This window comes from Oncorhynchus keta, chromosome 2 (genome assembly GCF_023373465.1).
Source record: "Oncorhynchus keta strain PuntledgeMale-10-30-2019 chromosome 2, Oket_V2, whole genome shotgun sequence".
In the NCBI taxonomy this organism is placed as follows: domain Eukaryota; kingdom Metazoa; phylum Chordata; class Actinopteri; order Salmoniformes; family Salmonidae; genus Oncorhynchus; species Oncorhynchus keta.
In genome coordinates this window covers 39,818,220-39,840,629 of record NC_068422.1, presented here as the reverse complement: position 1 = coordinate 39,840,629, position 22,410 = coordinate 39,818,220, and the positions used below count along the sequence as shown (strand labels likewise).

The 22,410-nt window shown below is 44.5% G+C and overlaps 1 protein-coding gene across 2 annotated transcripts in view; it reads right to left on the bottom strand.

The window, feature by feature from the left end:
• Positions 1-15,839: 15,839 nt before the first annotated feature.
• LOC118361288 (B-cell lymphoma/leukemia 11A-like) overlaps positions 15,840-22,410 on the bottom strand; it is a 58,420-nt gene continuing 51,849 nt past the window's right edge. For both annotated transcript variants that reach the window (XM_052476636.1, XM_052476638.1), the window contains exon 3: positions 15,840-21,417. In XM_052476636.1, coding sequence (XP_052332596.1) covers positions 19,202-21,417 — 2,216 coding nt within the window. In that variant the 3' untranslated portion in view covers positions 15,840-19,201. The remainder of the gene's footprint in view (positions 21,418-22,410) is intronic.

Sequence of the window (22,410 nt, the reverse complement as noted above, 5' to 3'; positions counted from 1 at the left end):
AAAACACAAACTCAACGTAATGAAAACCGAAACAGCCTAAACTGGTGCAAACTAACACAGAATAAGGACGTCAAGACAATCACCCACAATACAACCAACGAATATGGCTGCCTAAATATGGCTCCCAATCAGAGACAACGATAAACACCTGCCTCTGATTGAGAACCACTTCAAACAGCCATAGACTCTCATAGAACACCCCACTAAGCTACAATCCCACTAAGCTACACACCACATACAAAAACCCATGTCACACCCTGGCCTGACCAAATACATAAAGAAAAACACAAAATACTTCGACCAGGGCGTGACATATTTGTTACTTTTATTTCAGTATTTTAGTTTGTAGTCACAATCAAATGTATTTATAAAGCCCTTTTTACATCAGCCGATGTCACAAAGTGCTATACAGAAACCTAGCCTAAAACCCCAAACAGCAAGCAATGCAGATGTAGAAGCACGGTGGCTCTGAAAAACTCCCTAAAATGGTAGGATTCAAGGAGGAAACCTAGAGAGGAACCAGGCTCTGAGGGGTGGCCATCGAACCAACTTGACACGATTGTGGGAAGAATCTGGAGTCATCATGGACCAGCATCCCTGTGGAAAATTTGACCACTTGTAGAGCCCATTCACCCAAACACTGAGGCTGTTCTGAGGGCAAAAGGGGAGGGGGGAGTACAACTCAATATTAGTAAGGTATTCCTACTGTTTGGTTTAGCATATGTTTTACTCATTGTAAGTAAGAATTGGTTCTTAACTAACCTGTCTAGTGAAATAAAGGTTAAATAAATAAAACATCAAATACTCCAGCAGCAACCCGCTGAGGAGCTGCAGGAGAAATCCATCTCAAAATCGTCTCTGTATGCTGTGCACGTGTGATAGCTGTGTTGGATACCTAAGATACATGGTGACTTGTGAAAATACACACAGGACACAGGATTTAATTTCCCTAAATGATGTACATTAACCCGTGAGAGGACTATGTTTCATGGAGGCAGACTGGACTGAATGTTGCTGACCTCTGTTGAATGCGCGTGATGGGCAGTGGACTAAGAGGAGGTATGTACTGCATCTACATGATTTATAAGTCTTGGTGATTCAAGAGTTAATCATTTACATGACTTTTAAAATACTACCGATGTGTTTTGCTCAGAGTCTGGCAGGGACCCAACTATCAGAGGCAGAGGATGTGCTCTTTCGGCTGCTGCTGCCGATGACTACAAGTTGTTCTTCTGCGGCATCATGATTATACGTCTGCATTCTTGTCTTCCTTTCGGCAGATTAACTCCTTTATTTGTTTGCCTTTTCTTCTTCTTCTCAGCAAGCAGCCAGGCAACAACCCATACTGTACTGTTCCATAGAGAAGTCAGCCAGAGTTGGTGTCAACATTGACGTGGGCCATCATTCAAAGAAAGAGACGCCTGCCTGGCAAACCAGTGCATATTTCCAAACTGAGTGTGTTTGCATTATCTGATTTATTTTTGTTTGGGTATGAATGTAATGATAATAAAATCTCAAAATGACGCTTATATTCTTTTGTCCGTTATTTAATTGTTCATTCTATTTTATTCTTAGCTGAAAATATTATGATTTATTGGCAGTAGCCCTTGCCATAATTCCCATACAGGGTTCTATATGGAACCAATTTTGGTTCATTGAAGAAGTACACTTGGTTCTGTTCACATTAATTTGTTTTGATTTCAACTGCACCCTTAGTCACTTTGTCCTGCCACCGAGTCTGGCAGGAGCCATTTGCTTTCCAAACCTTGTTTTCCTTGCAATTGTATTTTACATATTGCGAAGGGCCTGTTTTGTCTGAATGCTGGCACACCACCTCTTAAGGATCGGACGCTTTTCTTAATTTCTCGCAAAAAATGACATACCCAAATCTAACTGCCTTTAGCTCAGGATCTGAAGCAAGGATATGCATATTCTTGATACAACTGGAAAGGAAACACTTTGAAGTTTGTGGAAATGTTTAATTCATGTAGGAGAATTTAACACATTAGATCTGGTAAAAGATGATACAAAGAAAAACCTGCGTATTTACATTTTTTACCATCAGCTTTGAAACGCAAGAGAAAGGCCATAATGTATTATTCCAGCCCAGGCACAATTTAGATTTTGGCCACTAGATGGCAGCAGTGTATGTGCAACGTTTTTACACTGATCCAATGAACCATTGTATATATGTTCAAAATGTTGTATCAAGACTGCCCAAATGTGGTTTATTAAAACATTTTCAAGTTCATAATTGTGCTCCTCAAACAATAGCATGCTATTATTTCACTGTAATAGCTACTGTAAATTGGACAGTGCAGTTAAATTAACAATAATTTAAGCTTTCTGCCCATATCAGATATATATATATATATATATATATATTCCACCTTTATTTATTTAACAAGGTAGGCCAGTGGAGAACAAGTTCTCATTTATATCTGTGACCTGGCCAAATTAAGCAAAGCAGTGCGACAAAAATCAAATCAAAATCAAATCAAATCAAATGTATTTGTCACATACACATGGTTAGCAGATGTTAATGAGAGTGTAGTGAAATGCTTGTGCTTCTAGTTCCGACAATGCAGTAATAACCAACGAGTAATCTAACCTAACAATTCCAAAACGACTACCTTATACACACAAGTGTAAAGGGATAAAGAATATGTACATAAAGATATATGAATGAGCGATGGTACAGAACGGCATAGGCAAGATGCAGTAGATGGTATCGAGTACAGTATATACATATGAGATGAGTAATGTGGGGTATGTAAACAAAGTGGCATAGTTTAAAGTGGCTAGTGATACATGTATTACATAAAGATGCAGTAGATGATATAGAGTACAGTATATACATATACATATGAGATGAGTAATGTAGGGTATGTAAACATTATATTAAGTTGCATTGTTTAAAACAACAACACAGAGTTACACATAAACAAACCTACAGTCAATAACACAAAAGAAAAATAGAAAAATGTATGTACAGTGTGTGCAAATGTAGAAGAGTAGGGAGGTCAGCCATAAATAGGCCCTAGAGGTGAAAATAATTACAATTTAGCAATAATACTGGAGTGATAGATGTGCAGATGATGATTTGCAAGTAGAGATAAGGGGGTGCAAAAGAGCAAGAGGGTAAGTAATAATATGGGGATGAGGTAGTCGGGTGTGCTATTTACAGATTGGCTGTGTACAGGTGCAGTGATCGGTAAGCTGCTCAGACAGCTGATGCCTAAAGTTAGAGAGGGAGATATAGGTCTCCAGCTTCAAAGATTTTTGCAATTCGTTCCAGTCATTGGCAGCAGAGAACTGGAAGGAAAGGCGGCCAAAGGAAGTGTTGGCTTTCGGGATGACCAGTGCAATATACCTACTAGAGCGTGTGCAATGGGTGCGTGTTGCTATGGTGACCAGTGAGCTGAGATAAGGCGGGGCTTTACCTAGCAAAGACTTATAGATGACCTGGAGCCAGTGGGTTTGGCGACGGATATGTAGTGAGGGCCAGCCAACGAGAGCATATAGGTCGCACTGGTGGGTAGTATATGGGGCTTTGGTGATAAAATGGATGGCACTGTGATAGACTGCATCCAGTTTGCTGAGTAGAGTGTTGGGGGCTATTTTGTAAATGACATCGCCGAAGTCAAGGATCAGTAGGATAGTCAGTTTTCCGAGGGTATGTTTGGCAGCATGAGTGAAGGAGGCTTTGTTGTGAAATAGGAAGCAGATTCTAGATTTAATTTGGGATTGGAGATGCTTAATGTGAGTCTGGAAGGAGAGTTTACAGTCTAACCAGACAGCTAGGTATTTGTAGTTGTCCACATATTCTAGGTCAGAACCGTCCAGAGAAGTGATGCTAGATATGTCTATGTCCTGGGTAATGTTCTTGTTACTTACAACCTTATGCTAATAACATTAGCCTACGTAGCTCAACCATCCCGCAGGGGGGACACCAATCCTATAGAGGTTACTGCATCATGATCCAAAATGCAGTTGCAGATTGGACATTGGTCTAATGCTAGAGCTTGCAGTTTTCCCTGGTCAGGTCACAGGGTCAGGAGAACCTCTGGGCCTTATCTATGTCCAATGAGCTCCAATCCAATAACCATCTTCATTGTACCTCTTTCTTTCCCTTTCTTTCGCTCACTCCCTTCACAGCATGACAATGCCTGCAGTGTGCCCTCTGTCCCCAAAAGGTGACAGATACTGATGCACAAATAAAATACAAATTGCCTAAGAACAAAACTGTCAATCTCAATAGATGGAATGCCAGACACTGAGTACTAAATATTATTACATATTCTAACAATTTACTACATATAATCCTGACAATATGCCCCCCACAACCACCACCACCCCCACCCCACCCCCCCACCCAACCATCTCAGGGATATTTTGGTTAATGATGAATAATGCATGAATATCTAACTCCCTCTGGCTTCTAATGCAGCCTCTTATTGGCTTTGGCAGAGCGCCATTCACGCCTCTGTCTGTCTGGGCTCCAACCCTCACAGACTCAAGCCCCCACCCCCCAATCAAAGCTGATTTCCCTAACAAAAGCGAATCAGCCAGAACCATCACCAAAACAATCACATAACTGAAGCAGCTTTTATGTTAAAAATACATATTTTGGGTTTGAGAAAAAAGCACATTTTGCTTATTGACTATTTTCGTATGTTGTTAGTTGTGTACTGTCAACCTTTTGATCATTTTGGTGTTTGCTTCTCACTCTTTCAGTTTTTCTGTTACGTGGTCCACAAGCACAAGAGAAGACAGAGACAGAGAGAGGGAGGGAGAGAGAGGACAGCAGCCCTGGTGACTAGAAAGTTGCCGGGTCATTAACAAGGGGCAGGGGGCTTGGACGTACAGATGAAAGGGGGAGCGAGTGGAGGACAGTGTGACAATCCCCCCACACACCTCTCACCCCTGAGGGAAAGCGGTGGGACATGGATGAGGGGGAGGGGGGCAGGTGGGGTGCAGAGGACAACAGAGGGGGGCTGCAGTTATAAAGAGTAAAGACAGAGTGTTATCTGAAACAGCAAATCCCCCCCTGGCTGCAGGGATCTGTGGTGGAGGAAATCAATATATACTCACTGAACACACTGCCATAACCTTGTCAGACCTGAGCAAGGGTACACCAGCTACAGACAGCCAGGGAGAGGGAGAGGGGGAGGGAGGGGAAGGGACAGATAGAGTGGGACAGAGGGAAGATATGGAGAGAAAAGAAGGGAGAAAGTGGGGGCAAGGAGGAAGAGGATTTGATAGGGGTAACGAGGGAGAGGCCAAAAGTGAGAAATAGAGAGAGAGAGAGAGAAAGAGAGATCAGAGTCGTGGTGTCATGTGGCTGCCCTCAGCAGCTTAGAGTGAGTGACCAGTAATAGCAATGTGTGTGTGTGTGTGTGTGTGTGTGTGTGTGTGTGTGTGTGTGTGTGTGTGTGTGTGTGTGTGTGTGTGTGTGTGTGTGTGTGTGTGTGTGTGTGTGTGTGTGTGTGTGTGCGCATGTGTGGTAATGCCATGGCCTTGCGGTGCTTCTAAAAGCTGTCCACTCAACCGGCTCATGGCGGTGAACCCTCAGATTAGAGAACAGATCATCACCGGGCCCTCAGTGACCAAACTCTGGACACACACACTGGGTCAGCCAGGAATACAGAAAAACAGTCCTACAACACCACTAATTAACCATCTTGGTTTATAGTGTGTAGAGATACATGGCCATGGCCTAGTGGATGAGATGGTGGCCATTGATTTGAGTCGTCAGTATGGAGGTGGAACAAGGTCAGGGAATGAAGGGGGTCTACAGTAAAAGGGACAGCTGCCCTTTGTCACTCACACACACATGAACACTGTCCTGCATCGGTACCATGTTTTGGTGCCCCCCCCCCCGTGCCGGCCACATCAATTCCGAGCCCCATCCGATATCCGACATAAGGACAGATTTTTCTCTGCAACCCGACCCACCCACATACTGTATAATTGTTCCGAGAGCCAATCCGTGACCCGACAAATAGTTTATTTCATTGTTTTTATGGCTCCAGAGTAGTAGGCTAAAAGTCTATTCCCATTCCCTGCTTGACTTGATGTATCTGCGTGTTTATTCAGAATTTGGATTAAAGGAAACCCTTCCATGAATTAAGAATGAAAGGTGTTTCTTCTATCTTTTCATTTCTCCTGTTACACTATTTTCACCTCAGCTAGGAGTCATTGACAATAAGTTAGGCATGTTTCAGCACCACACGAATAGGCTACTGATGGCTAGTTCCCTGCTCCACTCTCTCACTGGTAACTTAGGCCTAGGTTATGTCCTACTCAACACTCATATTGCCTAATGGAATTCGCAACAAGCTCCTGGGTTTATAAAAAATATACTATCTTAAAAACGTTTTCCGACTCGAAATATAATTGTTCTGAACGTAGACTACGGAGTCAGTTCTAGTTTCATTCCACCTGTCAGCTGATTTTTTTTGTCAACCATCGGGAACCAACCCGAAACATAAACACACACGCATTCATGCACACACCACACACTCAGGACCTCACGGCTTTACAGGCAAGTTCAGGTCAGGGGTGTGACCGGAGTATCGCTAGTAGGCCTTTAACCTTACCGTGTGTTGCCTGACCCCTTCTCACGCACACACACACACACACACACACACACACACACACACACACACACACACACACACACACACACACACACACACACACACACACATACACACACACACACACACACACACACACACACACACACACACACACACACACACACACACACACACACACACACACACACACACACACACACACACACACACACACACACACACACACACTATCCCGCCCCTTCCCAATGGACGGGAGAGAAGAGGACATCATTATGCTCATATCAATCTCAGGCAGAGAGGAACATGTAAAATACATGTGACCTGTCTTGGCTAATGTATTGATATGGGAGCTAAGGAAAGGACTTAATGACCAGGCTGACTGGCTCACACAGTTAACTCTGCTCTTTCTTCCAGCAACTCCTTTCATCTGAATTATTGAACCGTACCGCTCTCTTTTCACTCGATTCAGTCACATTCACCGCTCTCTTTTCACTCGATTCAGTCACATTCACCGCTCTCTTTTCACTCGATTCAGTCACATTCACCGCTCTCTTTTCACTCGATTCAGTCACATTCACCGCTCTCTTTTCACTCGATTCAGTCACATTCACCGCTCTCTTTTCACTCGATTCAGTCACATTCACCGCTCTCTTTTCACTCGATTCAGTCACATTCACCGCTCTCTTTTCACTCGATTCAGTCACATTCACCGCTCTCTTTTCACTCGATTCAGTCACATTCACCGCTCTCTTTTCACTCGATTTAGTCACATTCACCGCTCTCTAGCTCTTTTTCCCTCCCCCTCTCCATCGCGTTGTGTATATACTGTATATTTCCCTCTTTACCTCTTTCTTCCCTCTCCTATGTATTGTCAGGGGAGACGAGCAGAGGTGCGGGTGTAGATGATAGATTGTGTATCAGTGGCCTGCTGGTCCTGTGTTGGCTCTGGTCGGTAGAAGGTGAGGAGCACGCAAGACTAAGTCTCCCCCAACCACTTCTGTCCCCCTATCTACCCCTCCGCCTCCCTGGCTCAGGGTGTTCCATTGGTATTGACCTTGTACAGACCACTTGACCAACTCCAGCCTCCCAGCTCTGCTGTAATCTGACCCACAGGGCTGCAGGACAAGGAGACATAGACAGGAGGGGAGTATTTACAGAGGGAGTGGGAGAGGATGGGGTGAGGAACCTGTACAAGCCCCTAAGTAACAATAACAGAGAGTTAGCTGATGAGTAAAGCGTAAATCAGACCACAGACGCTAAGATGCGATAGTCCAGCATCGCATTGTAACACAGCTACACGTCGCTGAGACTACTTGGGGAAATTGCTTCGCTTAGAAAAACAAAAATACGAGAGCCAACGGTCCAATATTCTAGAATACTGCGGTGAGAACACGTTTTGGACTTTGACAAACCCTTCATACACATTTGACCTGTCCTGGCTTTGGATCTATTGCATTATTTACTCAATTGTGAAAATAACTGAAGGTGGTTTGAAAATGATACTTAAAATTCTTGAATTTAATATATACTGTATATGCTTTATTTCCTGAATATGTGTGTGTGTGTGTGTGTGTGTGTGTGTGTGTGTGTGTGTGTGTGTGTGTGTGTGTGTGTGTGTGTGTGGACAGTGTCCTTGCTCTTACACAGGTAACTGTATGCTGGAAGGCAGAAGGACAAAGCGAGAGAGAGGAGAGTAATAAAGGATCGACCAACATTTAAAAAGCAGCCATGCATATCTGAATTTGGCTCTGACACACTCCTCCTCCCTCTCTTTGTCCTGCTCTCCACGCTCACCAGATCTACATTTTTCTTTTTGCTCCTCATTTCCTCTCCTTCCGCTAGACAATCAATTCCCGCACTTGGTGTGGCAGACCCCCCAGCCCTCCCCTCCCCTACCCCACCCACCCACCCTCACACACACACACACACACACACACACACACACACACACACACACACACACACACACACACACACACACACACACACACACACACACACACACACACGCCTGGCGCTGGTCAGGCAACTGAGTCTGACCTTTTCACCGATTCCCGTTATTAGAGAAACTGACATTCAAGCCCCAAGCCCCCCAGGACACTGCAAGACCGCCACGACCAAACACACACACGCACGCCGCCCCACATAACCCCACTAGCGCCACCATCTACTCACTGCACACACACATCCACATCCCCTTAATGTCAGTCATTCACTGACAACAAACAGGATGAATCCTTTGACATAAGACAGTCATTGGTAACACTGGACCTCACGCACCAGTAGTGTCTGCTGGTTTTATCTTCTCCCTCTGGTTCGGATCAATTGAAGGCTGTGATTGCTCAGATAGTGGCACATATCTGTTTTCCCTGGTCTGAATCAGTCACAGGCTATCAAGGGTCAGTGGGGCTAATTGAACAGAGCTCCAATGTATATTTTTTTCAGTGGCAATCAATCCAAAACAACCAGATCTGGCTCATGTGTTTGAGAACATTCGATGGAGTATTTGAGTGTACAGACTTGTTCTTGGAATTACTCCAGGAAATTGTGACTGGGTCACATGTCATGCCATACAAACTTCCTCGTAACTTGAGTATCACATCAGCAGAGGGAGTGTGTACATGTGTGCGTTCGCATGCGTGGAACCAGGTGTATGTATAAAGTGTCAGGGACAATGCACACATGTTGAGTGACAACGTTCCTTTCAGCTTGTCAACAAGGAAAACATACAGACGGAGGCTCTTGAATGAAGGTTTCCCACCAAAAATAGCTTATTTCCAGGACATACTGTAAAACAGCTTCTGTCTTAATAGACTTGCACACATCCCACTGGAAATATAGAGCAGAGCGTTAAACACAAATAAATAGAATCAACTTTGGTTTGAGTTGTTAAAGTGCTCTCATTTACACGATCATTAGTGCTCTGGTTTAATGAGCGTTTGAAAAGAGAACGAAAGGAAGAAGAGAAATAGATTGGGTGAAAGAAAAGAGGAGTGAGAGGGAAATTTGAATCATTTACGTGGCAAAAGTTCACTGCTTTTTAATCCAAAACAGGCTGTTTATGCTGTGGCCAGATCAGAATTTGGCCTGTGTGTGTGTGCGTGCATGTGTGTGTGTGTGTGTGTGTGCGTGTGTGTGGTTCATGCCATGAACACACACAAACTCTTCCCTTAATTATGTGGCGTTTGCCTCGGTGAACGATGTTTCTGTGTGATAATTCTGTATTTCGGTAATTGTTACCGTGTTAGCATAGCCACGTAAACGGCATGGCCTATTGTCAATTGTTAGGAGGTTAATTAGTAGCAGCAATGTGCTGTAATGATAGACACTCTCCAATCAGCAATGTCTTTAATAAACAGCAGGAACAAATAAATACTACAGCAACCCATTGGAACCTACACAGACATGGGAAGTGTGTTTGTGTGTATGTTTGTGTGTGTGTGTGTGTGTGTGCGTGCGTGCGTGCGTGCGTGCGTGTGTGTGTGAGAGACGTCTTTCATGCGGTCGTATTTACTTACCTAGAGAGCCTCCCAGCATCACTCAGCACTCAGATCACTTGCGGGTGAGGTCAAAAACAGGTGTGTATGTGTGTCTATGATTGTGTATGAGTGTGTGTGTGTGTGTGTGTGTGTGTGTGTGTGTGTGTGTGTGTGTGTGTGTGTGTGTGTGTGTGTGTGTGTGTGTGTGTGTGTGTGTGTGTGTGTGTGTGTGTGTGTGTGTGTGTGTGTGCTTGTGTGTTTGCGTGCATCCACGTGTATTTGCAAAGGTGTGGCTGGGCCAGTAGAACAGGTCAAGCATGTGACCAGCCAGCGCTCAGGGGCAAAGGGTGTGTTCCATAGAAATGGTCTTCTGGGAAACGTTGAGAAAAGTGTACAAGCATGTTTGTGTTCATGTGGTGTGTGAGTGAGTGTTCATTTGGAATACAATGTGCCCAAGGGGTGTAAGGCAGGAGGGAACATACCAATCCTTCCCCTTTTCTTCTCTTTCCTCTCTTCCATTACTCAGAAAGCAGAAACCTGGTGACCTGATTTAGTTCATTTTCACCTGTGAAATAACAGCAGTGGGTTAAATGCTGGAGACACATTTCGCTTGAATGCGTTCAGTTACGCAACTGACTAGGCATCCCCTTTCCCTTACCATACCGAGAAACGGACTACGGTAAAGTTGAATAATCAACTCTTTTATATGCACTTATGTCCGATATTTTGTTTAAAGTCTGGCTTTACAAAAAAAGCTATTTTATATTGGTTTTGACAAGCCTTTTGAGATCGAGACACATTGTGTCACATAAACGGTCTGAGATCCAGGGATCGAGGGAGTTATGTGTGTGTGTGTGTGGGTGGGTGGGTGGGTGGGTGGGGGGGGTTATGGAAAAAACATGTTTTTTAAATAAATGTGTGCCTAGCACTGCAGTTGAACTCTTGACCCTCGGAGCCAGAGCTCAGGGATTACACCCATACACCACTATAGTTCACAATGGTCTATCAAATCCCAAGCCTACTTAATGGTAGTAGTGCTCACGGTTGCTCCAAGAAGGTTTTGATGTCCTCTCCCGACATCCTGTTTACCTGGACCGACGTCAAATTTCGCAGTGGATCTTGAGCAACCTGGCTGCTATCACACAAACACAAACAAACAAATACAGATGCACACACACCAGGCCTTTGTTCAAATACTACTTCAAATTACTTTCACATACATTTTCGAAGTATGTAAAAAGACTAGTTGAATGTTGGAATGTATTTGGAAATACACTTGGGTAGTATTGGTATGTATGTGAAAATACTCAAATACACTGACTCAAATACATTCCCATGCATTTTACCCAGGTATTTGAAAATAGTATTTGAAATAAGTATTTAAAAATGTTCTCCAATAACTGACTATTTATAGGAAATGATTTGAAAAGCAATGGGACAAGACTGTAACTACCAATTGGATATCACAAAAAAATATATATATTAAATAGTTGATTCAGGCCAAAATACTAAAATACTCAGAGAAATATACATTTACAGTGCCGTCAGGAAGTATGACTTTCTATACATTTTGTTGTGTTACAGCCTGAGTTTAAAATTGATTAAATTACCTTTTTTTCACTGGCCGACAGACAATACCTCATAATATCAAAGTTCAATTATATTTGTTGATTTGTTTTTGAAAAGTAATTCAAACTGAAAAGCCGAAATGTCTTGAGGCAAAAAGTATTCAACCTCATTTGTTATGACAAGCCTAAATAAGTTCAGGAGTAAAAAATGTGCTTAACAAGTCACATAATAAGTCACATGCAATTACTCTGTGTCCAATAATAGTGTTTAACATGATTTTTAAACGACTACCTCATCTCTTCACCCCACACTTACAATTATCTGCAAGGTGACACTGTCGAGCAATGCATTTCAAACACAGATTCAGCCACAAAGACCAGGGAGCTTTTCCAATGCCTCGCAAATAAGGGCACCTATTGGTAGATCGGTAAAAAAAAAAGCAGACATTGAATATCCATGTGAACATGGTGAAGTTATTAATTACTCTTTGGATGGTGTAGCAATACAACCAGTCACTACAAAGATACAGGCGTCCTTCCTAAATGAGTTACCGGAAAGGAAGGAAACAGCTCAGGGATTTCACCATGAGGCCAATGGTGACTAAAACAGTTACACAGTTCAATGGCTGTGATAGGAGAAAACTGAGGATTTTAGTAACTTCCACTTTGTAGTTACTCCAGCATATTAACCTAATTGACAGAGTGAACATTTCCAAATGAACACATTACTGAGTACCACTTTGCATATTTTCAAACATATTTAATTTAAAGAAGCAAGTCCGTTTAGAACAAATTCTTAATTTACAATGACAGCCTAGCCCGGGCCAAACCCTCCCCGAACCCGGACGACGCTGGGACAATTGTGCACCGCCCTATGGGACTCCTGATCACAGCCGGTTGTGATACAGCCCGGGATCGAACCAGGGCCTGTAGTGACACCAATAGTACTCTAGCACTCTTAGAGACTTACCCAGAAAGACTCACAGCTATAATCACTGCCAAAGGTTCTTCTAAAAAGTCTTGACTTGGGGGTGTGAAATCTTATGTAAATGAGATATTTCAGGATTTAATTTTCATTGTTTTTGTTCATATCTCTCAAGAAATTATGAATATGGCATAAGTCATGGAAAAATGTGTATAACTGCAGGCAATCAGCTGTAAAACTGCAACATTTTCTCTCCATCCACGGTGAAATGTGTACCACTGCAGGAAATAAACTTTAAAACTGCAATTTTGTCTCTCAACCCCAAAATGTGTGGAATTGCTGGAAATTTGTGATAAAACTGTCAAGTCTTCTCTCCCCTCATGGCAAAATGAGTGGAACAGCATGAAATTGGCTTTAAAACTGAAACATTTTCTCTGTGCACCATGGCAAAATGTGTAGAACTTTAAAGCTACTGTACACATTTTTCTCTCCTCCACCAAGAGGGGGTTCACAATTTTTTTTGCCTGCGAGGTGGGTGAGGGGGCCCAACTAAATATTGCTTAGGGCCCTGAAAATGCTAGAAACGGCCCTGTGTGTGTGTGTGCGCGCGCGTGTGTGTACATGTGAGTATGCACAGAGAATGTACAGTACGTACGTGTAATGTAGTGTGTGTGTGTGTGTGTGTGTGTGTAGAGTAGGTGAGGACTCTCTATGGGGTCACAAACGAGAGAAAAGCCCTGGTGAGACCCAACTATTGAGACATAGTACAGAAGGGTGTACTTTACGGAATTAGTGAGCATATTGACATAGGGGACAGATAGTGTCTGTTTTGTCTACTTCTTGACTTGGACACAAGGGCTGTCCAAGAGGTCTCTTCTCTGTCTGCATTCCTGTCCCCATTCACTCCTTGAGACACAGGCAGGGAGTGGGGGAGGGGTGAAATAAGAATGGAGGAGGGACCAGTTTTCCCCCTTAACCCCCCCCCCAACATTCTCTGCTCTCCCCATCGCCCTCTCTCACCCTGCCCCACAGATGCCTAGTCTCAACTTTTATCTGTGGTGTCTGCACCTTGCTTTCCTGGGCTCATTGTCTATCTATAGACTTTAAACCACTGTGGGCTCAGCAAACAACCCTGGCCAGGACAGGGCCAATAATTACACCAGTCACACCATACACAGAGAGAGAGAAGGGGGAAGAGAGGGAGGGGTAAAGGTTAAGAAAGAGGTAGAGAGAGAAAGAGGTTGAGAGTAAAAGAAAGGAATAGGAAATGAGAGGTGGATTGCCAAAAGAGCCGATGATAGGGGGGAGAGAGGGTACGAGAGAGCGAAGCTATAGGGAGAGAGCTAAAGAGTTGGATTTATGATGTCACATAAGGATGGCCAGTCAAGGCCAGGGACACTGATAAAAAGGTGAACTTTGAACTTTCACTCCATGGCCTGGCAAATCATGGTCCCAGCAAAGAACATAACCAAAAGTGTTGACAAAAGCTGAACATGCATGCTTCACGCACGTGTGTGTGTGTGTCACATTGTCTATGAATTCTACGCCTCCCTCTCAGTTGGGTCTGTGTGAGATACTGGAGGCTATGACTCGCCCCTGATGGCCTTTTTATGAGATAGCCATTACTAAATGGTTATTAAATGTTCAGTAAGGATGAAGCACAGTAGCAAATGAATATCCACAATAGCTATATTGGGATCAATCTGTCTGATTAAGAAAGAATGCCAAAATGATCATGTTGTGGATGTTCCAATTAAGGACTGATCTAGGATCTGCTTACCCTTTCCCAATCCAAGCCTTCACCATAGCAAGGAAAACCCATATACATTGACCATGATTGACCTTAGAACAGCAGTTAGAGTCCACCTCGTACTAAGCTTGATGTATCTGCCGTGTGTCCATTATTCAGTGTTTGTGTAGAGTAATTGTCAGTGAGTGGCTTTTAAGTAGCATTTACTTTGTGTCCATCCCCACTATACCACAGTGGTCAGACTCGTGTAGGCTGCTGTACAGGGTAGATACATTTACAGACGCCAAGCACGGTAATGTGCAATATAGCCACAGGCATGCACACACTCATGCACAAGAGCACACACTCATGCACAAGAGCACACACTCATGCACAAGAGCACACACACGCACTTTGGCCAAGATCCATTCAGCAACGCTCCCAGGCCAAATAACAAAACCACCTGTGAAAACACGCTTTCTCAAGTCTTTGGAGAATCTTCAACTGTAAAACACTGGCGGGAGAAACATCCATGGGCGTTTATAGGGACTGCGGGTCATGCTTGTATAGATTTTATAACAGTGAGTCAGTGACAAATGCATTATGATTTTCACATAAACCAGTTTCGGGAGCCCCAGTAAAGCTGAAAAGGCCTAAATGCTTCCTGAGTTTATAACACAAGTGTTTTAATTTATCGTATGTGTAATGTTTACTGTTAATTTTTGTTGTTTTTCACTTTATATATTCACTTTGTATGTTGTCTACCTCACTTGCTTTGGCAATGTTAACAGAGTTTCCCATGCCAATAAAGCCCTTGAATTGAAATTGAAGAGAGAGAGAGAGAGAGAGAGAGAGAGAGAGAGAGAGAGAGAGAAAATGCGGCTGATTTGTTTTATTTGCCTGGCTGGCTCTGCCGGAGGCCGGTCGCATTGTTCAACAAGGAGAAGATAGGCGCCTGCTGCTGCTACGGCTCCAGAGGTGGGGAATAAAAAAAGGTGCACTGAAAAAGGTGCTGTGATGCTCCGTGGCTCAGGTGTCACCGCCTGGCTCACACAAAACAGGGCCTCAAAACAAGTGGCTGTGGTTTGTGAAGAACAAAACACACACTTGTCATTCTTATGAAGAACGAAACACACTCGTTATTGGATGAACACAGCTGCCAGGTGTCTCTCCTACAAGGGGGGTCTAATGTTCGAGTTAATGCTTTAATGCTTTTAAATAGATCTGAGTAAACAGAGAGAGGTAATGATATTTAAGTAAACGTGGGTGAGCTCAAACAAAGAAAGCGTGGGTGGTGCCAATGGTGTTTGGGGTGGCGGTGGCAAGTAGTTAAACAAAAGGGAAGGATGAGAGGGAGGGAGGGGGAGGGAGGGGACACTGTCAGCACTCTAAGATGCTTGCGCCCCACTGAGGAGTGACACGTATGTAACATGTATGTGCTCAGAGTTAGCATGCAAATTGTCAACAGCCACGCCATTAAAGCTGCTCTAGCTATGAACACACACGCGCATGGACGCACACACACAAACAACATATTTATACTTTCGTTTTTTATTAATTGTTTTTCAATAAAGGGACAAAATGGGTGTGTGAACAGGATAATGCAGACAACTGCCAGAAAACAAAGACAGTGGTTTCCCCAATACAACTGAACAGAGATCAGAAACAAATACAAAATAAAATGAACAAAAAGTTTGTCCAATGACCTTCGGCCAATCTTTAAAAAGTAAAGAAATAATATTATAACAAAAAAAGATCCCTTCCATGTCTCTATTTTAAACAGAGCATATAGGTAATAATAAATAGCAACTCCCATAGTAAAAGATAAAGTTCAAGTTCAGGTTACAACAAACAGCTCTCAGAACAAGAATAGAAAAGGCTGATAACAAAATATTCCGCATTGCCATTTACAAAAAAGGCTCAACTCAAGCAGGCTTCTCCGCGTCTCCAATTCATTTTCATTTTTAAATATGCTTTGCATATGAAAGTATACCCAATCTAAATATAAAGCACCATTTAGTATTTGGCAATGAAAAATAAAACTGCAAAACATAGATTTTTTTTTTTTAAATTCATTTATTCTGACGCTTTTTTTAAAATCGATGTACTGCATATGAAGTCATTTTTTTTTCTTAAGATGTTGGAATGTAGTCAGGTGGGAGAGGTGGGAAAGACAGAAGCACAAGAACAGGACAGCCCGACGTCAGCTTGCATCACTGCATACAGAATGGCAGCAGGGGGAGGAGGTCCAAACCAAACTAAAAAAGATATGTACAACCTGTGAGCAGGAACCAGCACAGCGTGGGCAGCCATTTTATGGCCCACTGCGCTCAATGTCGCATACTTCTTTTTTTTATTGGGTTTTATTCAATGTTTTAAACATACAAATCATTTGCACTATATTATCCTGCCAAATTAAAAAAATAAACCGTGGCAGCTTGTTTTGTTTTTTTTTACTACCAAAAAAGGTACGTAAATACCTGTAGAGAGAACAAGCAACAGTTAAAAATACGAGCCTCAATATAAATACTATAGTGCCTACTCTAAGTGAACATTGAATTCAAATACCATTCTAGAAATACAGAAAAAGAAGACCATAAGTGTGTTTAAGCATTGGAATTGACATGAGTGTGCATCTTCCTATATTTAAGTTCTCTATTATATATTCATATATCATCTTAAACCTTTCCCCAATGCAAATTTTATTCAACCTGAAGAGCCGCGAAGAGCCAAGGCAAAATAAAAAGTCACAGTTTTTATTCTCCATTTTATATATACTGTGATCGAGTCTTGAAAACCACCAAGACAGAGAGGAAAAGAGAAACAACAACAAACTTAAATACAGTTTCCCCTAAAGATAATGAAGTGTTATTTAAAAAATAAAAAAAACATTTTAATATTTATACAAAAAAAAAGATTTGTACAAAAAAAAAAAAAAATCTTGCAGTGTGAGCAGCAAGTTTGTGATCTAGCTGAGTGAGCTTTTACCCAGTCACAGCACTGAGTGCTTTGCTGGCGTTTCCTGGGGTTAAACAACAAAGGTCAGAGGTGGTCAAAGGTGAAGGATGAGGGTCAAGGATGGAGTGGCTGGCAACAGATTCTGTATTCATCACTATGTAAAACAATGGAACCCCCGTCAGCCATCAGTCAGCATTTTAGCAAGTTTTCCCTTAAGCGTAAACCTGTAAACTGGGAAAATTGAACAGTGCACTTCTTTTTTGTCCTTTAAATGACAGTCTAACTTTAGACTTGACCGCTATACAGACGTTGTACCAACGTTAAACAATGTTAGAGTATCTGTACAGTGTCTGAGGCAGCGTGACAAGTGCTATTTCACCATCAACCGGGGTGGATGTCTGCAACTCAACAAGGAAAAAGCTCTCCTTTCACGTCAACACAAACAGCAAACAGTACAAAACAGAAAGAAAACAAAAGTACCTCTGCCTTCTATTACAAACCTATGTATGATTATTTTGTCTAATCTCCACTCTTTCTTTTCAAGAGCCCTGGCATGAGTACAATGGCCTTTCTTAAATAACATTTTTCTTCCTTTCAAGTTTAGGCAATTCATAGTTAATCATCACTGATGGATAGAAGGTTTAAATGTATTGTAAAAAAAAAGAAAGCCCCCCCCCCCAAAACACTCCATTCTGTTAGCTTCTAATTCTGTGTAACTTTTTTGACTAGCTTGTATTCACTCGAATGCCCTCATATTGTAGGGTGTGCTGGGAGATTCCACTCTGAAATATCCAAGCAGCATCACAAGTTTGTGCTACCGTAGATACATACATGTCAACGCTCGGGTCTTTACAAAATGTTAAAAGTCCCGCGAATTTAGGATTGTACATGACCGAGTACCTTTGTGTTCAGTACCTCCGCACCAGAAATAAAATATACAAACAATTCAGTTATACACAATACTGCCTGTACCGTGCCTGCTGAAAATGTAAAGACACTATAATACATGAAATAGGTAGCTAAATGATGATTAACCAGAATTCTCCAAAGTATCTGTATTGGTATTATCAGTTAATCGTGTAAGTCACAGTCGACTTTAGCAGTCAGGTACTTGATGCAAGAACCTTTACTCGGGGTGGATTCAACCCGTGTCCAGTATACAGCCGTGACCCCAAGCTTATAGCAGATAGGAAGATTATTAACCAATGCAGTTTCAAGATATTTAAAGGCACACTTTTTTTTTTGTTTTGTTTTACCAAATGATAGTACAAATTCAAATGTTAACACATCCTCATCTTATTGTTTTGTTTGTTGAAGAAATCCAAAGGCAGCCACTGCTTTTTGTGTTCAGTAATCAAGCCAATTCATAGACTATGTTTTAAACCCCATAGGGACAGAACATCTTTTAGAAAGACGAAGGTTAAGTGCCCAGGTCATCCAGAGAAGGTTAAGCTGAAGACTGTTCATCCTCCATGTTACGACACAGCGCTGTACATGATATGTGTTACAGAATGTATGCAGCATGGTCACTTCTTTCTTGTCTTTTCTTTTCTTTTCTTTTTTTGGGGGGAAAATAAAAACCCGAACAAGAAAACAGCAACACATTTTACTCAACAACTAACCAACCAGGGACATTTTCTATTTTTTTTTTAATTAGCCAAAACATACCATGCATGCTGTCTAATTATAAAAAAGAAAATAAAAATGCAGAAAAAAAAACAGTACACAACATGTAAATTATTGCACGAGAGAAAGGCTTGAAGTTTTGCGTCAATGCAATAGTATTGCCCCGATACAGATCATGCATTCAACGAGTAATGGAAACGGGGTGTGCTGGTGCAGAGCACGTTGTCCATCGGACTGGCAAAGGAAGAGGGGAGAATCTACAGGGGACTGGGGAGGGAGGGGGGGGGGACTGATGACAGGGGAAACTCCCACTACTCCGACTTAATTTCGGCACTCAAGGGGCGGTCACTGTGCCATTTTTTCATGTGTTTCTCCAAGGTACTGTACACGCTGAAGGGCATCTGGCAAATCTCACACTTGTACACGTCCTTGCCGATCTGCCCGTGTGTCTTCATGTGGCGTGTGAGCTTGCTGCTCTGGGCGCAGGCGTAGTTGCACAGCTCACACTTGTAGGGCCTCTCTCCCGTGTGGCTGCGCCGGTGCACCGTCAGGTTGCTACAGTTCTTGAAAATCTTGCCACAGTACTCACATGTGTCGGTGCGCCTGCTGCCGTCCTTGGAGCCAGGACGAGTCAGCGGAGCCCCCAGATGTGGAGTGCTCCCCCCGCTCCCCGTCCCGCTGCGGCCCGACACCCCCCCATCCAGCTCCCCAGGAGGGGTGGAGAAGCGCAGGCTGCCGTTCTCAGACGAGTGCTCCGATGGAGAAGAGGCGAAGGGCGATTGTCTGGAGTCCCCTCCGAAGTTCAGAAAGGGGTCCTTGAGTTGTCGGGAGGCGGCGTAGCCGGCCAGCCACTGGGAGTAGACGTTCTCTGTGTTGGGGATGGTGGGGGTAGGTAGGTCAAACTCCTTCTCCAGCTTAATGCGTTTGGAGAAGGGGCTGAGGGGGCTAGGGCTACCCAGTAGCAGCTTCTTGGAGAGGCCCACCGAGGCTGCTTCGCTGGGGGACGTGCCGCGCCCGTTTATGGCCACGGCCGAAATGCAGCCCCCCTCTCCACGGTCCGACTCCAGCGCCGAGTCCTCGTCACACAGCTGGCGTTGTGTGTGCTCACGGTTGTGGTGGTGTATGTGGTTTTCTTGGTTCAGGGCGCTGCGCTTGTGTGCGTGAAAGGCTTCGCTGAAGTGCTGCATGCTGGCCGCCAACCCCATGCCCTGCATCACCTCAGGCAGTGAGCGAGGGATGGAACCCTCCTCTCCTCCTACCAGGCGAACCCCAACTCCCCCGACCCCAATGCTGCCGTTGTTCTCATGGTGCCGTGCTGCCTCCAGACTCAAGCTGAAGTGGTAACTGTTGTTGTTCCTCCTAGCTCCATCCACCTTCTCCTCTTCTTCCTCCTCCCCCTCCTCTTCCTCCTCTTCACCCTCCTCTTCTTCCTCCTCTTCCTCTTCTTCTTCCTCTTCTTCCTCCTCCTCTCCATTCTCCCGGCGCAGGCGGTTGTTCTCACTCTTAAGCTTGGCCACCACTGACTTGAGGGCGCTGCTGGCGCTGCCCATTCGCTCACTGGTGCCCGGCTCGGGTGAGGAGGCTGCAGAGAGCCCATCTTCCGACTTTTCGGCGTTGGGCGAGCCCGACTTGTGCATGTGCGTCTTCATGTGGCGCTTGAGCTTGCTGGCCTGGGTGCAGGCGTGGTCACACAGATGACATTTGTAGGGCTTCTCGCCCGTGTGGCTGCGTCGGTGCACAATGAGATTACTCTGGAACTTGAAGCTCTTGCCGCAGAACTCGCACGACTTGGTCTTCAGAGGAGTGGAGGGCTGGGGGCCTGAGGATGGCAGTGGGGTGGTGGGGGTGGTATGGGAACCCGAGGGGGACTGCATGGAGGGAGGCAGGGGAGGGGGGGTGGACAGGTAGGGAGGCTTTCCCCCACTGCCACCCCCTCCACCTCCTCCTCCACCGGGCTGGAATGGTTGGAGCAGCCGTTGCATATGGCTGGGCTGGTTGGGAGAGTGGGGGGGAGTGGACCCTGAGGTGTTGCCCGCCAGCTCTCTCAGCCGGCGAGAGAAGTCCATGGCCGATGGGGGGTCCAGGGGCATGGGAGGGTTGAGGCGCAGCACCCTGTCGAAGGCACTCGGATGGTGGGCTGCCAGCACCAGCTCCTCTGGATTCCGGTGGTGGGGGTCCAGGTGGTGGCGTGGAGGGGGACTAAAGAGCGGCGGCGTCGGGGGAAAACGCTGGTGCCCACCCCCTCCGTCCCGGCCCCCCGAGCCTGATCCAGGGATGCGGAGTAGGCTGAAGGGGCTGGCCTCGGGCAGGTGGAGACCGTGGAGAGGGGGCTGCGAGGGGCAGTCTGCGCCACCACCCAGGGAGGAAGGTCTGCCCATGCGGGGGGTGAGGGGGCTGCCATGCCCGTGCTCGCTCTCCAGGTAGATGCGGAAGCCATGGGTAATCTGGGCGTGCTGGAGCAGGAACCAGGCGCTGCCGTAGGCCTGTTTACAGGTGGTGCAGGTGTAGGTACTCGGCTCTTCCTTACCTGCAGGGGGACAAAGAGGAAGAGGGGACAAAGAGTCAGACTCATGTTCACAACAACAATCAATTAATTATTAATGAATACACATCATTGATCCCAAAGGAAATGTGTTAAAGAGTTTAGCTCAATTCAGCGGTGCTGCATTTGAATGCATTTAATCCTTCACTGTCTTATGGGTTTAACATATTATCATATTTTTAGAAAGGCATCATATGATGTCAGGGTAAATCTATCTTAATTATCTGCCTGATAATCTTAACAAAGACTGAAGAGAGGAAGAAAAAAAACACAGCAACTCTTTTCGAGGTCATGCCCCACATGACCAGCTTTCACTTAAAGGACTCCGGACACGTAGTATGTGTGTGCGTGTGTGTGTGCATGTGCGCGTGTGTGTGCGTGTGTGTGTGTGCGTGCGTGTGTGCGTGCGTGTGTCCGTGTGTGTGTGTGTGTGCGGAGGATCACAGCTTCCTCTAGCCTGCTTTAGGGCACTTTTATTCCAGCTGACTGTGAGCAGTCTCTCGGCTTGCTACAGAGCAAACAATGACTGCTGTCCCTGCAGAGAACACACTCCCATTGCTGTACAGAAAGAACCCCTAACAGAGAAACACGACACCACTGAGCAGATATCCCAAAAAATGTATGCCTCTACTTTTTTATTTTATTTTAGACTGAAGTCATATTTACACAGACAGTATACAAGTGTAGTAATCATTTGCTCTGAATGGTGACACACACACACACACACACACACGCTTCGTAAAGCTATCTAATCTGGCATAGCGAATTTAGTCTGTATTGGCTCATAGTCCACAGAAAGACACACACACGCACGCGCACGCACACGCACACGCACACACACACACACACACACACACACACACACACACACACACACACACACACACAGAGAGAGAAGAAAAGCCTCTTGCAGTGCATTACTAGAACCGCCCTCTCAATTGTGGCCCAGTGAAGTATTCCGCCGCTTGTGACAACAAA